Below are 10,787 nucleotides of genomic sequence, written 5' to 3'. Positions count from 1 at the left end.
ATGCTGTTGATATCAGATGTGTCTGTTGCATCCCGTGTACGTTTCCGCTGCGGTTACGGGGTGTTACAACAATTGAAATATCTGCTAGCTCGATGGTGAAGTTAGTTATAATGAAGGATCTTATAGATATCCTGAACAAACCAGAATGGCATCATCCTGAAATTGTGTTAGCTGCAAGAAAAGCAGAAAAACACTTTATCAATCTCAGCACTGGTCCAGAACCAACAGTGGAAGAAGAGGTGGAGACTACTGAACCTATCGTTCAAGAAGTGGATGAAGAGGTTGATGAAGATACTCCTGTCAAAGAACCAATTGGGGAAGAAATCTTCAATGAAGAACTAGTAACACAGACCACTGAGCCAATAATCAAGGAGGTTAATGTTGATGAACAAGCAGAAAAGACTCATGACCAAAAAGCAACTAAACTGGTTATTGGTGAATGAGAAACCGAAGCTGAGGGGGAGTAAAGAGAAAAGAAACAGCTGAACTAGTGGCACCCAAGCCAAAAAGACAAAATTCTGTGAAGGTGAAAGTGTACAAGAGAAGGGTGGCTAAATCTGCTGATGAAGGGGCTCAAACTATCAATGTTGAAGAACCAATTATTGGAGCACTTCACAATCATGATGAACAAATTGAAACAGATAATGAAGAAGAAGGAGGTTTGAAGGATGATGATAGGGAGAATGAGGATAAAGCCTACTTGATAAGCCTTGAATATGATGAGAGGTATATTGAAAGAATGTCAGAGAAAGTATTCAACAAGAGGCTGAAGGCTGGAGAAAAAGGAAATCAAAAGGGAATTGTTGATAAAGACCGGAAACAAGCCTGCATTCCTAAACTTGCAATCTTTCGACACAATTGACAGAATTTACAAGAATGCTCTAGTCGATGATATTTCAGATTATGTGGAAAAGGTGACCAAGAAGAAAGAGAAGGTAGAGAAAGTATTGCTAGAATCGGATAGCAGTAACAGAAGAACAGAGAAAGAGGCCAGAGATGAAACTGAATATGAAGTATTGAAGGCCAAACACAATGACATAAAGTTTCTTCAATTGTATGGCTACAGTTACAACTCATTGATAAATCTTTCTCTTGAAGATCTGAAAAGGAAAGTTCAAATGGTAAAAGATTCCCACAAGGATAAAAAGAGCCAGGAAGAGTATGTGAGAGAACAGGAGATGAGAATGAGATTGGAGAAGGAGAGGAAAGAGAAAGAAAGATAAGAAGAGGAGGTGAGAAAGTGGTTTGAAGATCCTTAGAGGGTGCAGAATTTGAAATTAATAGTAAAAGGGAATGACTGAGGATCAGTTCAATAACATGCCTCATGATCAGCTGCTAGATATATATATAACAGAGAGCAAAAGATGTACCTGGAAACACAGAGAAAATTGCAAGAAGACAAGAGGAGAATGGAAGAAGAGGTAAGAGCAGAGATGATGAGTGCTCTGCACAAAAGAGGTGCAAATATGGGAAGACTGATAGTGCAAACTGATGATACAATTAAAAGATGGTTCAAAGAGTCTGAACTTGAAGAGGCTAAGAAGAAGAAACAAGCAAGCACAAGCAGAATCCCAAGGTCTACGATTGTGAGGCCAGAACCATCAAGAGATTTAAATCTGCCCACACATCTCTAATATGATAAAAGATCCAAGATTTTGAGGGTGATTACTGAGGACGGTGAAGAGACTCTAATCATCTTCAGGTATGATTTGAGAAATTTTTCTGAACACCCACTGAAGAAAATGGCTGAATTGGATATATATGATAATCAAAACAGAAGCCAAATGGCTAGGCAGCAAAGGAACGACCTCTCCAAATTTATCAAGGAGCAGTCAGAGAAAGGATTTCCTTTTCTCAAGCAAAAGAGGAGAGAGGTCCATAGCCAAGCTGAGAGGGAGATAACACATAAAAGAATAAATGAAGTACATACGTTGGAACTCTCCCTGTTTGATACAAAGAAAATAAAGACTCAAGCAAGCAGCTCACGTGGAAAGAGGAAGACATTGAGGGAGTGCTTAGCAATGAGATGCGAAATGCTAGAGCCAAACTCTGTGGCACAACAAAATGGAAGGATATCTCATCTAACTTATAATCGACATAATGATTCAATAACCTTGAGGAATGTATCAGGAGGTGCAATTGCAGTGATCATGTATGATGAAGACCTCAGATTCATGCATCCTCAAGATCTTCAAGACATAGTAGATGCTGAGTTTCCCCTTGACTCCCAAGATGCAGTGGAGTTGGATATGATTAAATAGAAGGCTTCCCTTATTAAACTCAAAAAGGAAAAATCTATTTCAAGGAACCAGAGGAGGAAATAGAAGAAAATGGAGCATAATGACTATTATTTATTTTGTTCTATCTTTGTATTTTGCTTTATGATCTGTAATGTTTAAATTTGATGTGTAATGCCCAAGTGGCAGAATTCCTTTTATGTAATGAAATGACATGTTCTTAAAATGATTTATCTTAGATATTGATACATGTGTAACTCTATGCAGGTGTGTTTTGGGGCATCTGAGCTTGTTCCAATCTAGGGGGAGATTCTTGAGTCGGATTTTTGATAAGGAAGATTGGAATCTTCTCAACCTCCTCAGGAAACGGCTAAGTATGGACTTCGAGCAAGCTTAGACTATCGTGCATGGTTTTGCTACTTCGAGAAAGTTCTTCAGAACCATTTGTGGTTGATTCTTCTAAGTGTTAAAGTTTCTAGCAAGCTAAACTTCACCTAGAAAGAGTGTTCTTCTATCGAGTATGGATTGCCAATCGAGCAAATAACTTGATCATTCAAGTTATAACTAAGTGATTCCGAGCACAGGATGTTCGAGCACATGGTGACCAGTAATGGATGCAATAAGAAGATGTCATATGTTCAAAGCATAGACTTCGAGCATGGTTCAGTCCCCCGAGCAAGACTTACATCCGGGCATGCTAAAGATTGTTCAATAAGACTGTTAGACAATTCTGAAGGCATCAAGAAGAATAGGCTTGCTCGATAGACTATTTCGAGCAAAAAAAGGATTAGACAAGAGAAATGAAGCTTGCTGGAAGAGAATATCTTCACTGAAGATATAGTGAAGATATTCTAAGTAAGTATGCTCGAAGACATTCATCGAGCATACCTAGCATAGTGAGTCTGCTAGAGCAAGATACTTATCATGCTCGAAGACTGTTACACTTGTATTTGTTTTTATCTTTCATTATGTAATAATTAGGGATTCTAGAAGGAATGTCAGGGTCTATAAATAGGATCCTAGGTTTCAATTAAGGGACGAATAACGACGCAAAACACGGATCACGAGAAAACATTCTAAAAGAATATTTCCTTTTGTTTTCTCGTACCGCCGCCGCCATCATGAAACCTAGACATTCCATTTACTTTTTCATTGAATGATGCATTTAATACAGTGAATCTTTGTCTTTGATTCACTTTACTGATTATCATTTATTGTTTCGTTTGTTATTGTGTCACGCCTTCACTCCCATCCGTTGGATGTCCTTATTCCGCCGGGATATTCAATAGGCCTTTGGGTTATTGAGTCGGTGTGTTCTTGTCAACCTTATTAAGGTTTGGACCAGACTCCCGGTCCTGACAGCGGGACTAAATTGGTTGTCGGTTGCTCAAACGGGTTGGTACAACGCAAATTCTCGATTAATTGGTAGTTTGTGTGTTGTACAATTGAATTGCCGAACCATTCAAACAGTGAAGTGTCGTGTGGACTTTTTGGCTGTAAGTACACTAAATTTTATCCACACGCGGCTGAGTTGGTTGATAATTACTTAAACAACTTGTTAACGCGCGTATTCGACACAATTAACAACTTTCGGGTGTAGTTTGGAAATCCTTTGACCCCGGATTTAACTAAGGGTGGTTTTGGTAAATACGAGGCCTAGGGGTCTGATGTAATTGGAATTTATATGGATGGGGATTTAAGTCAATCAAATCATGTTAGAACGCCTCGTAGGATAAGCGAATCGGTACAGTTTAGTTAGTAACCTTTATGTGCAATTCTACAGGCTTTTGATATGTGGGAGTACTTAAGGGTTCTCTAGCTCGTTGCTATTTGTTTTATTCGTGTCAGCTGAGTTTATGATGCCCCTTTTTACCTTTTTACGTTTTGGGCTAGCATACACACCTTACTATGTTTTTACTCTTTAAACTGTTTAAGCGAATACGTGTAGACTTACTTATATTAGTTATATTTTTTAAAGGACTTATACATATTACCCTATAGTCTACCCTTGTTGATATTATTTAGTTCATTGTGACTAAGTTTTATGTGAGTATGCCCATTGATGTGTGTGTGCTTGATGATTTGTGACCGGGTCAAATATATTATTCGGGTTTAACCCGTGATGGGGAGGCCCGTGTTGCATAATCATGATTTAGATGGGTCAAATATATTACTCGGATCCTTGACTTCATGTCTCGTGATTTGTGGTGGGGAGACCTATCGTTTTCTAAACCGTGATCTGGTCAAATATGTTACTCAAGTTTTAACTCGTGTTCGGAGGCCCGTATCACGTGTTTAGGTTTGTTAAGCCGTGTCCGACTCAAATATATTACTCGGGTTTGACTCGTGGTGGGGAGGCTCGTGTAACATGCTTATGTCTTACCGCGTCCTAGTCAAATATATTACTCAATTCTTGACTCGTGGTGGGGAGGCCCGTATACACGTGTTCGACCGAGGAAACGTTACCTAGTATTTATTTATTTAGTTGTGTATTATTTCCTCTACTTTTTTTATATTTGCAACTTTTGAAATAAATTATGAATGTTGTTTACCAAAACGTGAACTCACTCAGCTCAAGCTGACTTTGTGTGTATGTTAGTTTGACTTTCAGGTTTAGGATTGGAGGTTATCGCTTGGACGTGCTGGAGACTACTCGGACGGTTGAAGGCATCTCTAGTCAAAGATATTAAATAAAACAAACCATGTTCTATTTTGGATTTTAGGCACATGTCCCCCGGTTTTGGGGTTTTGATACTTATTATTTTCCGCCGCTTATTACTCTAAACTGGTTTTAATAAAATGAATTTGTTTTGGGTTTTAAAATTTTGAGAATTTTGGGTATGATGACCAACAATAGGATTCCCGGGTTTCGGGGTCTTACAAGTTGGTATCAGAGCCAAGGTTTGTGGGATCCAAGCATTCTTGACTGCTTGGACTCGAACTGATAGAAGGGACTGGAAATGCCAACCACGAGTAGCTGCACGCCAAGAGGTAATTTTTATTTGTTTAATTATCCTTATAAGCCTTAGGTTTCCATTATGTGCATAATTTCTTAAGTGTTATATGGGATGCTAATATGGTTAAGGGTCGGGGGTGCATAGGACGGGCGGGTAAAGTAAACGACTAATCACACTTGATCAATGTAATTAGCAGTTTACCCTTACTTTCCATGTTCTAAATACTACTTGTACTTGATCATGTTAAAGTTCTGTCTTTGTAGGGATAAGACATGACCATTACTCGTACAGCTAAAAGATGTCTTCCCAGTGGTCGTGGTCGTGGTCGTAAGCCACAGGTCGAGACTGAGAGAGAGAACCCGATTCCTAAGAAAGAGGAGACCCCAATTCTTTAGGAGGGGGATAACCCCACATTAGATCCTTCCATGCGCGCGGCCATCGCAGATGAGGTTTATCAGGTTATTCATAGCGCAATTCCCAAGATATTTGCTGACGCTGTTAGGGATATGGAAGAAATGATTGTTGGTAAGAGTTCGGATAAGGGAGGAAAGGATAAGAAGACTCGGGATGAAGCTGAGGTAATTGTGCCGAGTGAGGATGACGAAGAGGTTCGTGCGATTAGTATCACTGCTCGGGGTTGTTCGTATGGGGATTTCAAGAAGTGTGACCCTCCCACTTTCGATGGTACTAAGGATGCGTCGGCAGCTCATTAATGGGTAAGAGAAGTGGAAGCTGTGTTGGGGATCAGTAAGTGTAAGGGGGAGGATATGATTACTTTTGCTACTGCTTGTTTCGTTCTAAGGCGTTGTGTTGGTGGGACAATTTGGCTCAGACATGAGAGGAGTTAAAGCAGTTGATTCTCGATCAGTTTTGTCCTCCACATGAATTGGACAAGATTGAGCAGGAAATCTTGATCGTGGAAGCGGGTAATATGACCCATCATGAGTATACTACGAAGTTCAACCAAATGGCTCGTCTATGTCCCGATCTGGTTACTCCTAAAACTAAAAGAATCAAAAAGTACATGAAGGGTCTTCCGGTGGATATTCGTAGGTGTGTGGTGACCACCGACATGAGCTTCTTCCATTTGGTGGTTACCCTGGCTGGTACTTGGTATGATCAGAGAGAGAAGATAATGCCAGCTGAGACTAAGAAGACCTGGAACTCAAATTCTAACTCCAATGGTAAATGGTTCGGGGGAAATAACTTTATTTCGGCTAGGAAGAAGGCGAGAACTGAGACTTCGGATCATAGGGGGAGTACGATGTTGGATAGATGCAGAAAGTGTGGGAAGCCGCATACGGGGGGTGTAGATCAGGGCCAGTTCCTTGTTTCTGTTGTGCGAAGACTAGCCACGCTCGCTTCGAATGCCCGACATTGACTTGTTTTCGGTGTAGGGGGTCCAGGCACCTGCCATCTAGGTGTCCTGATCTTAAGATGAGGGTTCCGAGCAGGGGACTTCCTCGAGAGGGAAGGTGGAAGACAAACTGAAGGCCAAGGCGAGGGCTTTCAACATCTCTAAGAAAGAAGCGAAGGACGACGCAGACGTTTTTTCAAGTACTCTTTTCCTTATTCTTTTGATATATCCTATCGTTTAAAATTCCTCCTTCTTTCGGGAATGTATGTCTATTTGTTTAGCTAAGTAGTAGCGTATTATCATTCCAGGTACCATTTTACTTGATGAATTACAGGCTTCGATCTTGTTTGACTCGGGTGCCAGTAGGAGTTTTATGACTACCACTTTTTGTTCCGCAATAAATAAATCACCCGAGCACGTAAAGGATATATTTGAGGTTGAGGTCATTGTAGGGAAATCTGTTATGTGTCTAGAGCTATTAAGGGTTGTTTTATTGAGTTGTCTAGGTATAGATTTCCGGTGCGGCTGAATTTAATGCCGCTGGGCTGTTTTGATGTGGTGCTTGGGATGGATTGGCTTGCTAGTATGGATGCTCAAATTATCTATGGTCAGAAACTTGTGCATCTAAGGGCTCCGGATTGGAGCCAGATCACTGCCTTCGTTGATCGGAGTGGTGCGACACCACACATTATATCCATGCTTAACGCGGGAAAACTTATGCAGCGAGGTTGTGGGGCGTATCTGGCGTATGTTATAAATGTGAAAACCGAGGTTGCTACTGTCGGTGATGTTCCCATTGTTCAGGATTACCTGGATACATTTCCAGATGATTGTCAGATATGCCGCGGGATCGCAAGGTCGAGTTTTAGATAGACCTTGTTCCTGGTGCCAAACCCGTTGCTCGAGCACTTTATCGCCTAGCACCGGAGGAAATGAAAGAAATTATGGCCCAATTGGAAGACTTGCTTGACAAAAGCTTCATTCGACCGAGCATCTCACCTTAGGGTGCCCCGGTCTTGTTTTTCAAGAAGAAGGACGGTAGCATGCGGATGTGCATTGACTACCATGAATTGAATAAACTTACCATGAAAAACCGGTACCCTCTACCAAGGATCGATGATTTATTTGATCAGCTCCAAGGAGCTAGTTGGTTCTCGAAGATCGACCTTAGGTCGGGGAATCATCATCTGAAAATTCGTGAGCAAGATATTCCTAAGACCGCTTTCCGCACTCGCTATGGACATTATGAATTTCTCGTGATGTCTTTCGGTTTAACCAATGCACCGGCTGCGTTCATGGATCTTATGAACCGGGTGTGTAGGCCAATGCTTGACCATTCTATTGTTGTTTTCATCGACGACATTCTTGTGTATTCCAAAAGCGAAATCGATAACGCTCGTCAGCTCATGGAAGTTCTGGATGCTCTACTAAGAAATAAGTTATACGCCAAATTTTCTAATTGCTCTTTCTGGTTACGCGAGGTTCAATTCTTGAGTCATATTATTAACCCAAATGGCATCTTGGTGGACCCTGCAAAGGTGGAAGCCATAAATAAATGGGAATCTTTTAAGTCACGGTCTGAAATTCGTAGCTTTTTGGGCTTGGCGGGGTATTATCGTCGATTTATTCTGGACTTTTCGAAAATAGCTTCGTCGTTGACCAAGTTGACTAAGAAGAGTGTTAAGTTTGTTTGAGGTGCTGATCAGGAGGAGGCTTTCCTTGAATTAAAGAATAGGTTAACGCATGCTCCGATTCTAGCCTTGTCTGATGGTACCGACGACCTGGTTGTCTATTCTATGCTTCTTACCAGGGGCTTGGGTGCGTTCTTATGCAGCGGGGTCAAGTCGTAGCTTATGCCTCATGACAGTTAAAGCCTCATGTGGCAAATTACCCTACCCATGACCTGGAACTGGCGGCGGTCGTGTTTGCGCTTAAGTTGTGGAGACATTATCTGTATGGTATCCCTTGTGTCAGTTACACCTATCATAAGAGCTTAAAGTATTTCTTCGAGCAAAAGGAACTGAATATGCGGCGGCGTCGATGGTTGAAATTAATTAAGGATTATGATCTTGAAATTATGTACCATCCCGGTAAGGCTAACGTGGTGGCCGACGCGTTGAGACGGAGGGAGAGGCCGAAACCTATTCGTGTGAAATCTTATCAGATTATTCTAAAGCCCGATATTTTGAAGCAGATAGCCAACGTTCAGAACAAGGCCTTACAGGTGGAATGAATTATATCGGAGCTTATATGGGGTCAAGAAAAGTTGTAGGAAGACATCGGTGGTGGGGTGAAGTATAAAGATGGTCGTTTATGGGTACCCAGGTATGGGGGATTTAGGAGTAAAATTCTAGATGAAGCTCACAAGTCGCGATATTCCATTCATCCAGGCGCCACTAAGATGTACCAAGATCTCAAGAAGAATTACTGGTGGCCTATGAGGAAGTATGAGGTGGCTCAATATGTGAGTAAATGTTTGACGCGTTTGAATGTTAAGGCTAAGCACCAAAAGCCTTTCGGGAAAATTCAACCCTTGGAAATACCCAAGTGGAAGTGGGAGCATCTTATGATGGATTTTGTAACTAAACTGCCTCGCACCCCTAGGAGTAATAATGACACCATTTGGGTAATTGTGGATAGATTGACTAAGAGCGCTCATTTCTTGCAGATTCGAGAGACTTATAATTCCGACCAGCTGGCCGATCTGTTTATTCGTGAGATTATTTCTAGGCATGGAGTGCCTATGTCTATTGTTTCGGATAGGGACATGCGTTTTACCTCCAGGTTTTGGGAAAGGTTTCATAAGGAGATGGGTACCAAAATCCTCATTAGTACTGCTTATCACCCGAAGATGGATGGTCAATCCGAAAGGACCATAAAAACTCTCGAGCATATGTTGCTGGCTTGTGTTATTGACTTTGGTGGTAGTTGGGATCATCATTTTCCGTTTGTAGAATTTTTTTATAACAACAGTTATCTCGCCACTATTGGGATGCCGCCATTTGAGATATTAAACGGACGCGGGTGTAGGACTCCCGTCTATTGGGCCTCCATTGGTCAGAAGCAATTGTGTAGTTTGGAGGTGGTTGAGGCTACCACTAAAAAACTTGATAAGATTAAGGCTTTTATGAAGGCCGCTCAAGACAAGCAAAAGTCCTATACGGATAAAAGGCGAAGGCTATTGTATTCGAGGCCGGAAATCAGGTTATGTTAAAGGTTTCCCCTTGGAAAGGTATCATTTCGTTTTCGTAAGTGGGGGAAGCTTAATACGAGATTCGTAGGTCCGTTCCGTATCTTGTCCCGTGTTGGGGAGGTAGCTTATATACTGGATTTGCCTGCCGAGCTTGCTGGGATTCATCCTACATTCCATGTGTCGCATCTAAGGAAATGTTTGGAAGACGAGGAGACCCATGTGCCTCTTGGTGGCTCGACAATAAGTTGAACTATGTTGAGGAGCCTATCGCCATTCTTGACCGTCAGGAAAAGCGTTTGAGGAATAAGGAGGTTAGGCTGGTAAAGGTGCAGTGGAAGCACCGTAAGAGTTCCGAGGCTACTTGGGAGTCCGAGGATGAGATGATGAAGCTGTACCCGCAGCTGTTCCTGTTACAACGGGTTCAAGGACGAATCCCATTGTAAGGTGGATGGACTTGTAACACCTATAAATTTCATTAAAAAGGAATCAAGCCTTGTAAAGTTTGTATATTAACCAGGACCGATCTGGCATTCTTAAGGGACCCTCCTAGCCATTCTTGTAAGTCATGATATTTAACTTTTGGTCCAAGATATTACATTTTGCAAGTATGAGGGCCAAAGTGTAAAATTTTTATATTAAAAACCCTAACTCCTTTTTCCTCTCTCCTTGTCTGATTGGCGAAGTAGAGCAGCCACCACACCATCGTTTTCTTCTTTTTCCAGCCATTCCAAGGAATCAAACTCCAATTCAAGGTTGTCATTATATCAATGCAAGTCTTTTTCACCATAATTCATCTTAATTGCTCGCTTATTGGTCAAAAAATGTTCGTTTTAGGCTTAACCGGTGGTTGCCCAATTGAGTATCTTTTGGGGCTGCTTAAAGTGAAGTTTTTGTCCATCATCTTCCTATGTTTATCATATATATCATACTTTAATATCGTGAGCAACGAAGTTCATTTGATTGGTCAATTGTCGATAGATTGAAAACTAGGATTTCGGTTGTCTAGATTGTTGATTGATGCGTTTCGCACATTGTTTGAGGAG

General features: G+C 41.4%; 1 protein-coding gene across 1 annotated transcript; it reads left to right on the top strand.

The window, feature by feature from the left end:
* Positions 1–8,952: 8,952 nt before the first annotated feature.
* Positions 8,953–10,187, top strand: LOC143591025 (uncharacterized). Its single transcript, XM_077071349.1, has 4 exons — positions 8,953–9,177; positions 9,220–9,335; positions 9,525–9,755; positions 9,833–10,187. The coding sequence occupies exons 1-4, from the start codon at positions 8,953–8,955 to the stop codon at positions 10,185–10,187; spliced, it is 927 nt and encodes a 308-aa protein (XP_076927464.1).
* The last annotated feature ends 600 nt before the right edge of the window (positions 10,188–10,787 follow it).

This window comes from Bidens hawaiensis, unplaced genomic scaffold (assembly GCF_021521415.1).
Source record: "Bidens hawaiensis isolate Kalapana, Puna unplaced genomic scaffold, B.hawaiensis_p1.1 tig00039127_1, whole genome shotgun sequence".
NCBI classification, from domain to species: Eukaryota; Viridiplantae; Streptophyta; class Magnoliopsida; order Asterales; family Asteraceae; genus Bidens; species Bidens hawaiensis.
Note: the sequence above shows the minus strand (reverse complement) of the source record. Positions and strands in the feature narration are given on the sequence as shown.

Excerpts from the sequence above, each read along its gene's own strand:
- LOC143591025 (XM_077071349.1), top strand. The coding sequence starts at position 8,953 with ATGTACCAAGATCTCAAGAAGAATTACTGGTGGCCTATGAGGAAGTAT. Across the intron at positions 9,178-9,219 it reads GTAATAATGACACCATTTGG|ATTCGAGAGACTTATAATTC; the intron begins GTAATTGTGGAT and ends CATTTCTTGCAG. Across the intron at positions 9,336-9,524 it reads GACATGCGTTTTACCTCCAG|TTATCTCGCCACTATTGGGA; the intron begins GTTTTGGGAAAG and ends TTATAACAACAG.